General features: G+C 34.9%; 1 protein-coding gene across 38 annotated transcripts in view; it reads left to right on the forward strand.

The window, feature by feature from the left end:
• Positions 1–18933, forward strand: part of camk2b2 (calcium/calmodulin dependent protein kinase II beta 2) — a 102397-nt gene that overhangs the window by 41967 nt on the left and 41497 nt on the right. For 22 of the 38 annotated variants that reach the window (XM_089126293.1, XM_089126298.1, XM_089126295.1 and 19 more), the window contains exons 7-13: positions 360–462; positions 610–693; positions 2323–2417; positions 2496–2618; positions 2838–2921; positions 3028–3070; positions 11365–11445. In XM_089126293.1, coding sequence (XP_088982419.1) covers positions 360–462; positions 610–693; positions 2323–2417; positions 2496–2618; positions 2838–2921; positions 3028–3070; positions 11365–11445 — 613 coding nt within the window. The remainder of the gene's footprint in view (positions 1–359; positions 463–609; positions 694–2322; positions 2418–2495; positions 2619–2837; positions 2922–3027; positions 3071–11364; positions 11446–18933) is intronic. The other 16 variants (XM_089126303.1, XM_089126314.1, XM_089126311.1 and 13 more) reach the window with 1 other exon arrangement.

Here is an 18933-nt window from a genome sequence, read left to right on the forward strand (position 1 = left end):
ATTAATCACGAGTTAACTATGACATTAATGCGATTAATCGCAATTAAATAGGCTATTTTAATCGTTTGACTACACTAATTTTTAATAAGGTCAAAGGTCATATATATCAAGTAGGACGATCTCACATATGGATGTAAAGCAGAGATAATTAAAGCACATGCTAATCAAAAATGATTTTTTTTAATAGTTGAAATCAATATAAAAGTGCTTGTAGCGAAGTCTACAGGTGACAGTACTCTGCCCAGCACAGCTTATATTTTATATATCTCGCGCACAGCTGTGGTTGTATGTTATGCGGTGACGTGTATCAGATTTGGGTTCAGCAGTAATATGAGTGTGCCCCTGATCTCCCCCCCCAGCCGGAAAACCTGCTCTTGGCCAGTAAATGCAAGAACGCCGCCGTCAAGTTGGCCGACTTTGGCCTGGCCATTGAAGTACAAGGGGACCAGCAAGCCTGGTTTGGTACGTGGTCACTTTAAACTCTCACCTGAGTGCTCATCATTTTGTTTAATACTTTGTTATTTCCACGTACATTGTGATGGTTTTCTCAAACATCCAGGCAGCGTTGAGATGGAACGAGTCTGTATGTACCATTTTTTTCGCACGCAGGGTTTGCTGGAACGCCTGGTTACCTTTCCCCAGAAGTGCTAAGAAAGGAGGCTTATGGGAAACCTGTGGACATTTGGGCATGTGGTGAGTCACACACTCCCTCCCGATAGAGTTCTTTGCATCTATTTCTATCTTCTTTCTCTCTCTCGACACCCCACACATATTCAGACGCATCATCCTCAGATGTGGAGAGCTCTCTCCGGCAGGTGTTGTCAAGAGGCTGTTGCCAAGCGCCGCTTTCACCACCGTCCTGTTTCACATCCACTTTCTGTAGAGTATCTCTAGTTGAGCGCTTTAATTACTTTGCAGATCAGTAGGTGGGATGGTGTTGTTTTGTCTATCGTCGGGAGTGATTCATTTCCACTAAGTGGTTCATTAGGACAGCTCGTATATCAATGAAACAATTCACAGATTCACAGTCATTCTCTAAATGTAACACGCATTATTAGTGTTCCCCTTTGTTGCATCTCATGTTTGTTTGCTATCAGAAAATAAATGTGGTTAATCAAAACTTTATCAATCTTGACTTAAAAAGAATTTAAGTTTAAATTTTATGTAATATGTCTCTATATTAGTAAACAATATAATTTACACTTTAAAAAAATATTAACTCAATATTTTTTTATATTTTAGTTCATGTAATATATTTTTGCTTTATTTTATTATTTAGATTTTTTTCATTATGTATAATTATCTTTTATAATTTTGTAATATAATTATACATAATTATAATCGCAATTAATCGTTTGACAGCCCTTATATTAAAAAATGAAATTAGACATTAAAAGCATAGCTGTTTTGACAACATTTGTCATTTTAGTTTATATTTATATTTTATTTTTTATAATTTATATAATATTATTTACATTTGATAATATTTGTTATACATTCTTGTAAAATATATACTGTATATATGTGCATATATATATATATATGGGCTGTCAAACGATTAATCGCGATTAATCACATTCCAAAATAAAAGTGTGTGTTTACATAATATATGTGGGTGCACTGTGTATAATTATTTTGTATATATAAATAAACACACATGCTTGTATATATTTAAGCAATATTTTCATGTATATGCTGTATATAGATTTATATATAATTTATAGTATATATAAATATAAATATTTTATATATATATATACTGTATATATAAATAATACTTTTTTCTTAAATATACATGCATGTGTGTGTTTATATATATACATACACACTTTTATTTTGGATGCTATTAATCGCGATTAATCATTTGACAGCCCTAGTATATATATATATATATATATATATATAAATTATATATAAACTAAAATGATCTCATATTAAATAAAAAATATATTATTTTTAATTTAATATGAAAAAAAAATGTTTTTTACAAAATGAACAACGCCATTGTTTACCACTTTAATTTTGATTTATATTGCATTTTTATATAATGTATATATTAAATATTTGTTAAAATAAATTTGGAATTAAATATATATATATGTTTTTTGCCCTTTGGGTTAAAACATTTGCCATTTTAGTTTATTTTTATTATATTTTAATATACTTTATATAATAATATTTGCATTTGTTAAAATATATTTGAAAAACGTGTGTATTATTATTTTTAAATTTCTCTCTCTCTCTCTATTAAATACATAATTTTGTAATATAATTTAGAGAATTGCATAGAATCTGGTATCAGTGAAATGTCTGTAATTGCAGGAGTCATCCTGTATATTCTGCTGGTGGGATATCCTCCATTTTGGGATGAAGACCAGCACAAGCTCTACCAACAGATCAAAGCCGGGGCTTATGACGTGAGTCTCATTTTGGTTTCTATCCTACAGTACAAGTTATGGAGTCAAAATATTACTGTGTTCCTTTGTTTCCTGTAGTTCCCCTCCCCAGAATGGGACACGGTTACCCCTGAAGCCAAAAACCTCATCAATCAGATGTTGACCATCAATCCAGGCAAGAGAATCACGGCGCAAGAGGCCCTTAAACACCCGTGGGTCTGTGTGAGTATTACCGGCCACCGACCAGAACAGAATACCAACACACACCAGAATACATATGCTCAAAAAAACATGACACCCATATTACTTCTGAGAAGTGGTATATTTCAAGCAATGCAAATAGGATCAGTTTTAGTTTTCATATTAACTTTAAGACCCAAAAGTATATGCAAAACAATTCTTTAATTTGAATCAATAGAATGATTCTTCTGTTTCTCACAGCAACGCTCCACAGTGGCGTCCATGATGCACAGACAGGAAACGGTCGAGTGCCTGAAGAAGTTCAACGCAAGAAGGAAACTCAAGGTCTGCTGATGTCTCTTCTTCAAAGTCATAATTCCTGAAACTAGATGTGAGTCTGAAAACCCCCGCTTGATTCTTCTGTTCGCCTTACTCTCTTTCTCGCGTCTAGGGTGCGATTCTGACCACCATGCTGGTGTCGCGCAATTTCTCAGGTAAGTTCACATCAAGATATTATGTGCTAAATCACTAGACCAACTGTTCACATAGTGCCCAAAAAAGACAAATCCAAAGGTCCGCACAATCACTCGACCAACCAGAACTGCGCTAACTAAACTATTTGACTTCTTAAAGTAGAGGAATAAAAAATTACAAATCAATAAATGAATCTGACTTCTATTTTGAAATCCTCAACACAAACTCTTATTAACAGTGTTGTTTTAGAATTATTTATACAATATTGTAGGATATGTTAATATTTTTAATCAACATTTCCTTTTATATTTTCACATTGAAATTTTTGTAATTTATGTGCTTTTGTTTTTTTTTGTGTGTGCTAGTAATTTTAGTACTTAAAGGGATAGTTCACTGTGAAATCAATTATTGGTATGTTTTAGCTTACCTCAAGATCCAAGATGAAGGTGTCTTTGTTTCTGCAGTATTTTGACATTTTTAGGTCAAACCGTTCTTGTCTGTCAGTCATATAATGGAGGTCTATGGTCACCACCTCAAAGAGCATGCACAGAGTCCAAATTAAACATGATTTAATGACTCGTAAATGTAAGTACACATTGATGGCCTTAGACATGAAATGAGCGTTTTGTGTGAGAAAACGAACAGTATTTTTATCGTTTTTACCTCTTGCCCTCTTACCTCAGCCACAAAGCGCCCACGTCCTCAGATCACTTGGACGTGGCTGTGGTTGCAAGAGGTTAAAACGATATAAATACTGTTCGTTTTCTCACACAAACTGCTCGTTTCGTGTCTTAGGCCATCAATGTGTACTTACATTTATGAGTCATTAAATCATGTTTAATTTGGACTTCTCTGTGCATGCTCTTTGAGGTGGTGACCATAGACCTCCATTATATGACTGACAGACAAGAACGGTTTGACCTAAAAATATCAAAATTGAAACTACTGCGGAAATGAAGACGCCTACATCTTGGATGCCCTTCAGGTAAGCTAAAACATACCAAAAATTAATTTCAAAGTGAACAATTCCTTTAAAGTTTAAGTAATTTAGTTATTATTAGTAGTTGCCAAGGCGGCATTTCTAGATTTTTGTGTTAGGATTTTAAGTCAAAATTTCACTTCTAATATTTATATTTTATTTTATTTCAGCTTTATTCCTGTGCCAATTTTTAAAAAAGTTTTAGTTAACAAAAACAAAACTGAAAAGGAATTGTTCACCCCAAAATGAACAAACTTACATGACTTTTTTATGCATATAATTATGCAATTTTCATATGATGCAAGTGAATGGTGACTAGCAGCTCTAATCAGCTCCAACTGATAGCTTTGTCTAAGAGTAAAAGCTTTTTTCCATACGTGTTCAGAAGTAATATATTATTATATACACTATACATATAATGCATTTATGGTGCTTTTTTTGATGTTCATCACCATTCACTTTTATTGAGTAAAAAGAGCAGCATCAACATTCTGTCTGACATTTTTTGTCTGCGACGGGGAAAGGAAATTATTCCTCATTTTGGAAAGACGCAAATGATGACGGAGTTGTCATTTTTGGGTGTACTGTCCCTTTAAATGGTCTACTTAAGTATTTATGCTATTAATAAATCCTGCCTTGTGGCTTGAGGCATCAGACACTTCAGTACAAAAGGAAATCTCGCAGCTAAGGGAACGATACGCAGTTTCTGATCTGACTGTTGGATTCGGAGAGCAGCTGGAGTCGGGCCGTGTCCTGACAGATTGATTCAGAGACGTGTGGTTCTGTAGGAAGTGCGTGGCGTTTGTGAGCAGCGGGCCTCGTGTTTTAGATGTTTGTAGCTTTGCCAAATGCCGCTTGTGATAACTGGCGTTTATAATAACATGTGATTTATATCTGCTGTAATGTAGCATCTGCTCTCTCACTTCCCGACACACACACACACACACACACACTCTCCCTCACTTGCACTTCAACAGCAGGCTGGTGGGCGGAAGCAACAGTGTTCCTGTTTGAGGAGCGTTTTAGATGGCCACTCTCTCTCTCTCTCTCTCTCTCTCTCTCTCTCTTGCTCTCTCCATCAGAGGCTCGTCCCCCGTCCTCTCTCTGCTCTCATTACTGTAATTACCTCATCCCGCGGGGTGACTCAGTGGTAGAGGAGGCGTGGGAGTGTCCGAGCGTCACTCCACACACTTGCCCTCATATGTCATTCCCTTATCCTTTATACGGCCTTTGATGGGGACATTTTATTTTTATATATAGTATTTAAATGCCCCTTATTCTGTCTTTTTTGGGGGGAGAAATTGAAAATATGTAATCATCACAAAAGTCCTAAATAAATCTGCCTTGGCTATTCCATAGTAGAGAAATTGTCCATGTTTAAAGAAAAAATGTGGATTTCATGTTTATGTATTTTATATATATATTAGGGCTGTCAAATGATTAATCGCGATTAATCGCATCCAAAATAAAAGTTTGTGTTTACATAATATATGTGGGTGCACTTTGTATAATTATTTTATATATATATATATATATATATATATATGTAAATAGACACACACATGGATGTATATTTAAGAAAAAAATATTTATATATAAAATATTTATATATAATATAAATTATATATAAATCTATTTACAGTATATACATAAAAATATTTCTTAAATATGTACAAGCATGTGTGTGTATTTATATATATAAAATAATTATACACAGTACACCCACATATATTATATAAACAAACTTTTATTTTGGATGCGATTAATCGCGATTATTTGTTTGACATCTCTAAAATATGTATATGTATTTACATTCTTTTATATATATGCTGTCATTTTTTTTTCTCAATTTTAGCCATTAATTATAGGCATTCAGCTATCAAACACTTCACAGTATTCACATCATGAATAATACATTATATATAGTAAAAAAATATAGTATATATAATAAATATAGTTCTTTGATAAACATTAATGGCAGACAGCAGCAGGATTATTAGGCTCATTTAACTGAGGATACTCGACAAACGGGCACTTTGTCACAGATGTGCACCAACACCAATACTCTTTTGTGTCTTCTTATTGCACTTGAATGCTTTAAAAGCACTTGTATGAATAAGAGCGTGATCATGCTTGCCAAAGGATGACAAGAAAAAATGGATGCTGTGTTCATTTTGACAGCCCTAATTATATATCATATTATATTTAGGGCTGTGAAACGATTAATCGCGATTAATCGCATCCAAAATAAAAGTTTGTGTTTACATAATATATGTGTGTGCAGTATGTATAATTATTTTGTATATATAAATGCACACACATGCATGTATATATTTAATTATATATATACTTTATATATATTTTAGGGCTGTGCAAAAGTTAATTGCGATTAATCGCATCCAAAATAAAAGTCTGTTTTACATAATATATTTGAGTGTGCTGTATATAATTATTTTGTATATATAAATACCTATGCATGCATGTATATATTTAAGAATTATTTGCGCTTAAATTCTGTATATATATATAAATACATAATCTATATTATACAAATATAAATATTTTATATAGGAATAACACATTTTCTTAAACATATACATGCATGTGTGTGTATTTATATATACAAAATAATTATATACAGCACACACAAATATACTATGTAAACAGAGACTTTTATTTTGGATGCGATTAATCGCAATTAACTTTTGCACAGCCCTAATATATTTATATTTATACAAAATTTAATTTTACATAAATATACATATTTGATGTATTAATACATTTTTCTTAAATATATACATGCATATGTGTGCATTTATATATACAAAATAATTATACACACTACACACACATATATTATGTAAACGCAAACTTTTATTTTGGATGCGATTAATCACGATCAATCATTTCACAGCCCTAATTAGATTAGATTAGATTAGATGAGATTAGATTATTATTATTTACTTCATAATAATATAATAAAATGCATTCATAATAATATCATTATATGTATATTATTATATCTACTGTTTCGATTTTTTTTTTTTTTTTTTTTTTTTTTTTGTCTTCTACTATGAAATTGCCAAGTCCAGTTAAGCCAATTATTGTCAACAAATGTTACTTGGTACCTATTTTTTGGTACTTTCTTTTTATGTTTTTATTAGAAATTTTTATTTTGTATTTATTTTTGACGTGTATCTTTAAAGGAGTAGTTCACTTTTAAAAAAAACTTTTGCTGATAATTTACTCACCCCCATGTCATCCAAGATGTCCATGTCTTTCTTTCTTCAGTCGAAAAGAAATTAAGGTTTTTGATGAAAACATTCCAGGATTTTCATTCCAGAAAAGACAGTTTCAGTGCAAACTGCAAACTTTTCAAAGGGCTGTAAACGATTCCAGTCTTATCAAGCAAAATGATCACTCATTTTAAAAAAAATAACAAAGTTTAAATTTTATAAGCTCAAATGGTCATCTTGCTCTGTTCGTTACTCTCCTGTTCGACCTCGTTTATCAAAGTGAATGAATCGTTTTTCGTGTCATTTGGTTCATTCAACGGACAAAATGAACGAGTTGACTCAGGAAAAGATTCGTTCATTTTGATAAACGAGTTCAAACAGGAGAGTCACGAACGTGCATCACAGAACAGAGCAAGGCGACCAGTTGAGCTTATAAAACGTAAACTTTATTTATTTTTTTTATTAAATGAGCGATCGTTTCGCTTGATAAGATCCTTATTCATCGCCTGGAATCGTTTAAAGCCCTTTGAACAGTTTGCACTGAAACTGTCTTTTGAACCTTGAACCGTTTGGTTCCCGTTGAAGTCCATTATATGGAGAAAATCCTGGAATGTTTTCATCAAAAACCTTAATTTCTTTTCAACTGAAGAAAGAGAGACATGGACATCTTGGATGACATGGGGGTGAGTTTTCTTAAAAGTGAACTACTCCTTTACCTACACGTCAAACATCCATTTAGTAATCAAGTCAGTTTTAATTCAGCAGCGTACAACTCATTAGATTTGATTCAAACCAATAACTCAGCGAGTCGTCTTGACTGAATCAGTAAAAGAAGAGTCATTTGTTCATGAATCGGACTGTACTGTTAAGAGTAAATGTGGGTGAACATTAGATTGCATATGTATTCATTTCTTGTTTTCTTCATCTCTTGCTTACCTCACTCTGTATTTCTACTTCCTTCTCACAACACCCCAAATAGATGCTTTGCCATGGCGTTTATTCCCCACTGATTGGAGAGAGTGGCTCCCCGAAGAGAGCTTGACAAGAAAATGAGCCTTTTCTTTATTCCAGAATGACAGGGGAAAACTCATTATATGATTACTACTGTAATGGACTCTCTGGTTGCAGACGGCAGCTTGTGTTTCCAGCTATCTCTCTCCATGCTAACAGACTGTTCTATCCTTTAGTTTCTCTCAATGTCTACAGCAGTGGTTCTCAACTGGTGTGCCGTGACCTAAAAATGTGTCGAACTGCGAACGTCAAAGGCCTTATGTCTGTGGTGTTAATTTGTCTGTCACTTGGCAGAAGATCATTTTCAGCGCATTTGGTTGTAATGTTTTACGTCAACTCAGGGTTTGATCTTATGATTAACTCTTCAGTGCGATGAGCAATCTCACAAAACATGGAGAGATTTGATTCTCTTCGCGCAATTCACTTTCTGCTGAAGATTAAGAGATCATTATGAAAAATATCATGAATTTAAGTTCATTTAAAAGCCAGGAAAAACACTGGAGCTGTCATGAAAGCTTGAGAAGGAACATATCTGGCTGGTTAATGCAAGTTAATCAATTTATTCAATACATAGGTTTACAAAGTTGAAAAGAAAGTGGTTTAAAAAAGAACTTTATATATTTTAAATCTTCTATTTATATATAAATATGCATTTATTTTAATTTTAAATAAAAGTTTAATATTAATTGTCTTAATATATTTGCTGTATTGCATCAGATATATTTTACTTTGCCTACAGCTGATTGGCCCATAGGGGTGTGATTATTTTCAATCGTAGGTCGATTCAGGATTTTTTATATTTTTTTGGTGTTCGATATGACCAATAACGTAATTTTATTTCACAATAACAATATATATTATTTTTGCTGTAAATAGAGTTGTTATGGTTAGGTTGGTACTTTAGATGGCAATTCTTACCAATTTCAATACCGCAACGAAAGTTAAAGGAGTAGTTCACTTTTAAAAAAACTTTTGCTGATAATTTACTCACCCCCATGTCATCCAAGATGTCCATGTCTTTCTTTCTTCAGTCGAAAAGAAATTAAGGTTTTTGATGAACACATTCCAGGATTTTCTCCATATAATGGACTTTACTGGGAACCAAACGGTTCAAGGTCCAAATGAGAGTTTCTGTGCAAACTGCAAACTGTTCAAAGGGCTTTAAACGATTTCAGATGATGAATAAGGGTCTTATCAAGAGAAACGATCGCTCATTTAATAAATAAATAACAAAGTTTAAGTTGTATAAGCTCAAATGGTCGCCTTGCTGTTCTATGATGCGCGTTCGTAACTCTCCTGTTCGAACTCGCTTATCAAAATGAACGAATCTTTTTTCAAGTCATTTGGTTCATTCAACGAACGAAATTAACAAATTTACTCGGAAAAAGATTCGTTTATTTTTCACTGAGACTGTCTTTTGGACCTTGAACCGTTTGGTTCCCAATGAAGTCCATTATATGGAGAAAATCCTGGAATGTTTTCATCAAAAACCTTAATTTCTTTTCGAGTAAATTATCAGCAAAAGTTAAAAAAAAAAAAAGTGAACTACTCCTTTTAAGCTTATAATTTCATTTTTAAAAATATAATTATGCATTTAAAAGTTCGAGAATGGATTCATTTGGAGACTTCAAAATCGGCCGAGATAGGCAGGCGATGCAAAACAAAATCTTACATGATATTGCTTAGCTTCAACAACACTAGTCTGTTTTTTTCCCCTCCGGTCTCGGTCTGTCTTGGTCTGTCTTGGTCTCGATAGCCTCTGGTCTTGGTAGTGTCTTGGTCTCGGTTTATGCGTTGTTGACTACAAGTCTACTATACATATAACCTTCTGGAAAAGGTTTTATTCTGACTGAGTAAAACGATTCACTTGTTTTCTCGATGCATCCTTTACAAATCCTGCTGATTCATATGCATAGATCTTGAAACATGGATTTTTGAATAACAAATTGACTGAATAAATGTTTTTTTAATAAGATCTATGCAGTTTTATTTTACATTTATTCATTTATTACATTTCTGTAGCTTTTCTCACTTGAATACTCCTATTAGATCTACATAAAAACCTAAACAACGGTTTATTAATTTTTTTGCTTGTTATTTGTCTAATTGTTCTTATATTGATACTGACTGATTAATGGTTTACTTCAATACTTGCTTTTAATTCAAGCTTTTTACATAATATTAGGCACATATTAAGTGCAGGATCCGAACGTTGGTCGTTTTGTCGCTATGGTTACACACACACCGTTGGCGGTGCGCTCAAAGTCATCTGTCAGTAACCCAGAATCTCCTGAATGAAGTTAAAACCAATCATGTCACATATATATATGTGTTTTACTAAATATTAATACTAAGGCTGTCAAACGATTAATCACGATTAATCGCAACCAAAATAAAAGTGTGTTTACGTAATATATGTGGGTGCACTGTGTATAATTATTTTGTATAACACATGCATGTATATTTAAGAAAAAAATGTTTTGTATATAAAATATTTATATGTATATATAATATAAATTATATATAAATCTATATACAGAAATAAATATTTCTTAAATATATACATGCATGTGTGTGTATTTATATATATATAAAATAATTATACACAGTGCCCCCACATATATTACGTAAACACAAACTTTTATTTTGGATGCCATTAATCGCGATTAATCGTTTGACAGCCCTAATTAATACATAAAAAACTGTACATTATATGTGTTTTTTAAATCAAGTGATCAAAGTGCTCGTTGCCTCGGCGATCAGTGGCGCGGATACGTTTTTTTCTCATGTGGCTCGCGCACACCGCACCGCGCTTCAATCCGTTGCGGATATCGTAGTGTTGTATTGCTAAATCCCCCGACCACTATATCGGTCTGAGACAGCGAGACCTAGACAAGACCAAAGACCGTGATACGTGGTCTCGAGAAAAGTGCGAATGGAAAACGTACCAGGGTAGCCACTACATCTGGCCTTCTGAAATAGGCTTTTTTGGGGTTACTCAATATTGATTCAGTGTTGGCAAAACCAGTTGAGAAGCAGTGGTCTATGGCACGATGGGCATATGTGTGTGTCTGTGTGTGTGTGACAGTGGGCAGGCAGACCACGGCTCCCTCCTCAGTCTCTGCGGCCGCCGCTGCGGCAGGGGCCACCGCCGGTCTGGTGGAACAAGGTAGCCCTCGTCACGTCCATCCATCTTCTCATGATTCATATTCAGCATGGAGCTTGGAGCATGTCACGGTTGCAGCGGTCTCGTGTTCAGCACTGGGGATTAGATCTCTCTTTCTTTATTCCTCCATTTCTCTCTCTTTGTCCATCTCTCATAAAGCCCCGTTCACACTGACTGCGGGTCACTCGGTGGAGCTGTAGTGGGCGTTTGTTCTGCGCAACCAGCCATTGTTTGGAAAAATCTCATCGCAAATGGAGCAGCTGAAAAATCAGAGTTCAGGAGAGGAACGTTTTTTTTTTTTTTAATCGCAGAAGTGAATAATGCATCACAAGATGCATGATTATAAATGCATGAAACAGAATCGTTCAGAATGCACAGTTTCTGACACGATTTGTATTAGATCAACTGGTAGAGAAAGAATAAGAAATGTTTCTTGAGAAGCAAATCAGTATATTAGAATGGCAATGGAGACTGGAGGAATGATGCTGAAAATTTAGCTTTGCATCAGGAATAGATTATATTTTAAAATATATTCATGTAGCAAGTGGTTATTTTAAATTTGATATTTTTTTTATCAAATATATGCAGTCTTAATGAGGATAAGAGACCTTTAAAGATCTTATCCACCTCAAACTTTTGAACATTAGTGTACATGAAGTTATTTTGGATAAAATGCAAAGCTAAATGCATTCTAAATGCACTCTATTAGTGGTAGCTGCTCTGTTTGCGTGAAGGAAAAATAACGGGAGCACTTTACTTAAAGCCTTTATGTATAATGCATTATAAAAGTATTTTTAATGCATTAAATATGACTTGTTGCATCGCTGAACAAGCCGGCAGTACTTTCTGCTCCTATTGATACAAATTAAAAATTCCTCATTTTGTTGCTACAAATCACTATCAGTGTGAACGGCTCATAAAATCATCGATCTTTCCTCTCCTCTGCTGGAAAAGCCAGGTCATATTAGTTTTAAGCAGTCAAATTGTTGTGGTTTTATTTGACAGTGGGTTTTTGCTGATGTAAAATGGTTTAACGGTTTGGCCAAGATGTTTTACCAGTTCAAAACCACGACCCACTAACCATCTTGACCAGCATATGTTAAACTTCGAACACATTTCCCCACAGCCAGACTTTATTATATGCATTATCGTCTAGTTTAAAGGAGTAGTTCACTTTTAAAACAACTTTTGCTGATAATTTACTCACCCTCATGTCATCCAAGATGTCCATGTCTTTCTTTCGTCAGTCGAAAAGAAATTAAGGTTTTTGATGAAAACATTCCAGGATTTTTCTCCATATAATGGGACTTCAATGGGAACCAAACGGTTCAAGGTCCAAAAGATCCAAAAGTTTCAGTGCAAACTGCAAACTGTTCAAAGGGCTTTTAAATGATTCCAGATGATGAATAAGGGTCTTATCAAGCGAAACGATCGCTCATTTAATAAAAAAAATAACAAAGTTTAAGTTTTATAAGTTCAAATGGTCGCCTTGCTCTGTTCTGTGATGCACGTTCGAGACTCTCCTGTTCATCAAAATTAACAAATCTTTTCCCGAGTCAACTCGTTCATTTCGTCCGTTGAATGAACCAAATGACATGAAAAAAGATTAGTTCATTTTGATGAACGAGTTCGAACAGGACGCGCATCACAGAACAGAGCAAGGCGACCATTTGAGCTTATAAAACTTAAACTTGGTTATTTTTTTTTTTAAATGAGTGATCGTTTCACTTGATACGACCCTTATTCACCGTCTGGAATCGTTTAAAACCCTTTGAACAGTTTGAACTGTCTTTTGGACCGTGAAGCGTTTGGTTCCCATTGAAGTCCATTATATGGAGAAAAATCCTGGAATGTTTTCATCAAAAACCTTAATTTCTTTTCGACTGAAGAAAGAATGACATGGACATCTTGGATGACATGGGGGTGAGTAAATTATCAGCAAAAGTTTTTTTAAAAGTGAACTACTCTCTCACATGTCCACATCCCTTACGAAAATGAAACCAAATAAAACCCAAAATCATGTTTACTCTAGTAAAACCATGGTAACCACAAATTAAACATGGTTTTGCAACACTAACCATGGAATTTGTCATAAAACTGTCATACAAATGGTAATCAATCTGCCAAAAAACATGGTGACTACAATTTTACCACAATAGAAGCATGGTTAATTTTCATATGTGTATGAATAGAAGTGAGTGGAGTGCAGATGCGGATAGAAAAAGACCACCTGACTGACATGTGAAGTGACAAGTGTGATTTAAAGTGGCATTTCAGCGGCTTGTTTTAGCTGGATTTTCCAACAGGGTCCATCTATCTCTTCTTATTTCTTGTTTTTGCACTCTCTCGCTCTCTCTCTCCACTTGCTCCATCCATCCATTTGCAAATCTGTCATCCTTCAGTCGTGTCCCTCCTCATTTCTTCTTCCCTTGGGTTTCTTTTGTGTGTCAGATCTCTTGATTATAGGTTTCTCTCTCTTTCTCTTGCCTGATGACTGAACGTTGCACGAGAGCACACGCATGTCTTGTGATGCAGGAGAAGCCTGATGTGATCCGATTCGAGTGCATGTGTCTTAAACCTGTGTGTTCGGGAAAGGGGGTTCAATGTCCTTTCAGCATTAAATAATAGGACACTTTTACTCTTTACTGATTCCAGCATCTATGCAGCAAGTTTTCAGTGATGGTTAAAGGAATATTATTAGCTTATTTTGAGTTTAAAGGGATAGTTCACTTTGAAATTAATTTTTGATATGTTTTAGCTTACCTCAAGGGCATCCAAGATGTCAGTGTTTTTGTTTCCGCAGTAGTTTCAATATCAGTCATATAATGGAGGTCTATGGTCACCACCTCAAAGAGCATGCACAGAGAAGTCCAAATTAAACATGATTTAATGACTCGTAAATGTATTACAAATCCGTACAAATCTGACTATGGAGTTGACTTTGGTGGAAAGCTGGAGGTGATTGCTGATAGGCTGTCCCAATCAGTGGCGCCTGCACAATCCAATCACATTTGAGAGGGTAACAACTAATTGAGGGTTTCCGAGATTTTTCTTTTTTCTTTTTTTTTAGTAGTAAGTAGTAACGGGTACTCACGGTTATGGATAGAAATGTAGTCTAGTAAAGAAGAGTACAATATTTCCCTCTCAAATGTACTTGAGTAAAGTCATGAGTACTCCCCAAAAATTATACTCAAGGAAAGTACAGATCCCTTAAAATTGCTCTAATGAAGTAAATGTACTCTGATCTCAAAGGGAACGCAAAGTTTCTCAGGGGAATGCAAAAGTTTTGCACAGGAACATAAAAGCATTGAGATATATATTTTTTTCTATCACCATAAGGGCAGTTTATCGACTTCATACATTTTTATTAAATATTTAAATTTAAAAAAAAAAATGTTAACCTGAAAGTATATTTCTGTAATCATGTTTTGCTTTAATTTATTCCCACTGAGGTTTTTTTTTTTTTTTTTTTTTTTTTTTTTTTACATTTTTACATTATATTGAAATTAAACTGGTATACATATAGCATTTTCAAACATAATAATACCTTGTGGTCCATTTATACTTGAGATTTTTGGATTTAGTTTGGTTGAACAGCATCTGTAACACAACGGTTTACCTACAGTATAGTGCATTACTTCACAATTATAAAATAATTCCTAGCAGTCGGAATTATTCATTTTGATCATTTTTATCTGTTTTGTAGAATCTTTTTCCCCCACAGATGCCCATCTCTCCGTCTCTACTCCACGTCTTCACTGTTTGTGTGTGTGTGTGTGTCAGAGGTTTAGGTGAATCGGGTTTATTGCCACCTCTAGGTGTCACTGCAATTTTGTCATGGAGGAAAAGACTTGATAATGGCACAACATGGCAAAGATAAAGATTTGAAACTCAAACCAAAGATGGAAAGTTAACCTTTGTTATATGGCGGATAAGAAACACACATTTGAACCCCCTGCCCTCGTCCAGACAAACACACTCCAGATCATGAACCAGTACTGGTCTCTCTCTCTCTCTCTCTCTCTCTCTCTCTCTCTCTCTTAATCTATTCTTAATCTCTCCTTCTCTCCATTCCTCTCTGCCTCTAACGTTTGTGTCAAGGTAAGATTCTCACTCTTTTTCTCTCTCTCTCTTTCTCTCAACCCTCCCCTCCACACAACACCTTCTTCTCATCTGCACGGATTAATAAAGTCAGGGACTTTAGCTCCATAGAAACGCTAAGAATATTTCCTTCATCTTGTTGAGGCAGCAAAGATTAAAAGTTCACATAGGATTTGCTGGCTCTATTTCATTTGATTTCATTTTAGTGATGTGAAGTTGTCAATGACAGTTTTTATTGACTTTGACAAACTTTAACATCCTCACTTGTGGCAGGAATATTTTATGGTAGCAGGTGTTCGCCACCTCATCAAGTAAATATTTGAATGTATCATGCTTACACTGCACTGTGTGTGTGTGTGTGTGTGTGTGTGTGTGTGTGGGTTGTGGGTTTATTTAGCTGTACTTTGTAAATAAAAGTGTTCGAAGTGAACTAAATTTGACTAAACCTACCTTTGGGAGGTTATTAAAAGGAAGTGAATAATATACATTACCATTCAAATGTTTTGGGAATGTAAATTTGTTGTACTTTTATTCAGCAAGGATGCATTAAATTGATAGAAAGTCACAGTAAAATTGCTTAATATTTCTATTTCAAAGAAATATTGTTCTTTTGAACTATCTGCTCACCCAATAATCTTGACAATCGACACAGTTTCCACAAAAATATAAAGAAGCGCGACTGTTTTCAACATTGATTTTGAAGTTGAGCATATTAAAGTGATTTTTGAAGGATCATGTGACTCTGAAGACTGGAGTGATGATGCTGAAAATTCAGCTTTGATCACAGTAATAAATTAAATTTTATACATTTGCTTTAAAAAAAAGTTATTTTAAATTATAATAATATTTTAAAATGTACTAAACTTTTGGTCAAATAAATGCAGCCTTGGTGAGCAGAAGATACTTATAATATTAAAATGTTTATTTTTTTAAATAAAATATTTTTTTTAAATCTTACCGACTCCAAACGTTTTTTGAATGTTAATGTAAATGTTTCTTTCTAAAAATGGAAAAACTTCTATTTTAGGGGTTGAATTAGAGTTAACTCTAAAAATAAAAATCATTATTTTTGTCTTGATTTAATGTAAAAAAAAAAATAATCTTAAAATAACGTATTACCTGAATACCTATTTGTTTATTTTTATTTATACTTGTATCTTGTTTTAAAGCTAAACCTCAAGTAATTTACTTAAAACAACAACAAAAAATCTGAAAAAAAGTAATTTGGCTTTTCAAGTAAGTTTGTGTAATGGATGTTTAGTACCTATTAAAGGAGTAGTTCACTTTTAAAAAAAACTTTTACTGATAATTTACTCACCCCCATGTCATCCAAGATGTCCATGTCTTTCTTTCTTCAGTCGAAAAGAAATTAAGGTTTTTGATGAAAATGTTCCAGGATTTTTCTCCATATAATGGACTTCAATGGGAACCAAACGGTTCAAGGTCCAAAAGACAGTTTCTGTGCAAACTGCAAACTGTTCAAAGGGCTTTAAACGATTCCAGACGATGAATAAGGGTCTTATCAAGCGAAACAATCGCTCATTTAAATAAATAAATAAATAAATAACAAAGTTTAAGTTTTATAAGCTCAAATGGTTGCCTTGCTCTGTTCTGTGATGCGCGTCCTGTTCGAACTCGTGCATCAAAATTAACGAATCTTTTTTCGTGTCATTTGGTTCATTCAGCGAACAAAATGAACGAGTTGACTTGGTAAAAGATTTGTTCATTTTGATGAACGAGTTCGAACAGGAGAGTCATAAACACGCATCACAGAACAGAGCAAGGCGAGCGTTTGAGCTTATAAAACTTAAACTTTGTTATTTATTTATTAAATGAGCGATCGTTTCGCTTGATAAGACCCTTATTCATCGTCTGGTGTTGTTTAAAGCCCTTTGAACAGTTTGCACCGAAACTGTCTTTTAAACCTTGAACCGTTTGGTTCCCAGTGAAGTCCATTATATGGAGAAAAATGCTGGAATGTTTTCATCAAAAACCTTCATTTCTTTTCGACTGAAGAAAGAAAGACATGGACATCTTGGATGACATGGGGGTGAGTAAATCATCAGCAAAAGTTTTTTTTAAAAGTGAACTACTCCTTTAATTTGCATTATACACTCACCGGCCACTTTATTAGGTACACCTGTCCAACTGCTCGTTAACACTTAATTTCTAAGCAGCCAATCACATGGCGGCAACTCAGTGCATTTAGGCATGTAGACATGGTCAAGACAATCTCCTGCAGTTCAAACCGAGCATCAGTATGGGGAAGAAAGGTGATTTGAGTGACTTTGAACGTGGCATGATTGTTGGTGCCAGAAGGGCTGGTCTGAGTATTTCAGAAACTGCTAATCTACTGGGATTTTCACACACAACCATCTCTAGGGTTTACAGAGAATGGTCCGAAAAAGAAAAAACATCCAGTGAGCGGCAGTTCTGTGGGCGGAAATGCCTTGTTGATGCCAGAGGTCAGAGGAGAATGGCCAGACTGGTTCGAGCTGATAGAAGGGCAACAGTGACTCAAATAACCACCCGTTACAACCAAGGTGGGCAGAAGAGCATCTCTGAACGCACAGTACGTCGAACTTTGAGGCAGATGGGCTACAGCAGCAGAAGACCACACCGGGTGCCACTCCTTTCAGCTAAGAACAGGAAACTGAGGCTACAATTTGCACAAGCTCATCGAAATTGGACAATAGAAGATTGGAAAAACGTTGCCTGGTCTGATGAGTCTCGATTTCTGCTGCGACATTCGGATGGTAGGGTCAGAATTTGGCGTCTACAACATGAAAGCATGGATCCATCCTGCCTTGTATCAACGGTTCAGGATGGTGGTGGTGTCATGGTGTGGGGAATATTTTCTTGGCACTCTTTGGGCCCCTTGGTACCAATTGAGCATCGTTGCAACGCCACAGCCTACCTGAGTATTGTTGCTGACCATGTCCATCCCTTTATGACCACAATGTACCCAACTTCTGATGGCTACTTTCAGCAGGATAATGCGCCATGTCATAAAGCTGGAATCATCTCAGACTGGTTTCTTGAACATGACAATGAGTTCGCTGTACTCAAATGGCCTCCACAGTCACCAGATCCCAATCCAATAGAGCATCTTTGGGATGTGGTGGAACGGGAGATTCGCATCATGGATGTGCAGCCGACAAATCTGCGGCAACTGTGTGATGCCATCATGTCAATATGGACCAAACTCCCTGAGGAATGCTTCCAGCACCTTGTTGAATCTATGCCACGAAGAATTGAGGCAGTTCTGAAGGCAAAAGGGGGTCCAACCCGTTACTAGCATGGGGTACCTAATAAAGTGGCCGGTGAGTGTATAAAGTAGTATATAAACAGAAGACTATACTATGCTTTTAGCTGGGTAACTGTGTTGTG

The sequence above is a fragment of the Pimephales promelas genome, chromosome 23 (assembly GCF_988280905.1).
Source record: "Pimephales promelas chromosome 23, fPimPro1.hap1.1, whole genome shotgun sequence".
Lineage (NCBI taxonomy): Eukaryota > Metazoa > Chordata > Actinopteri > Cypriniformes > Leuciscidae > Pimephales > Pimephales promelas.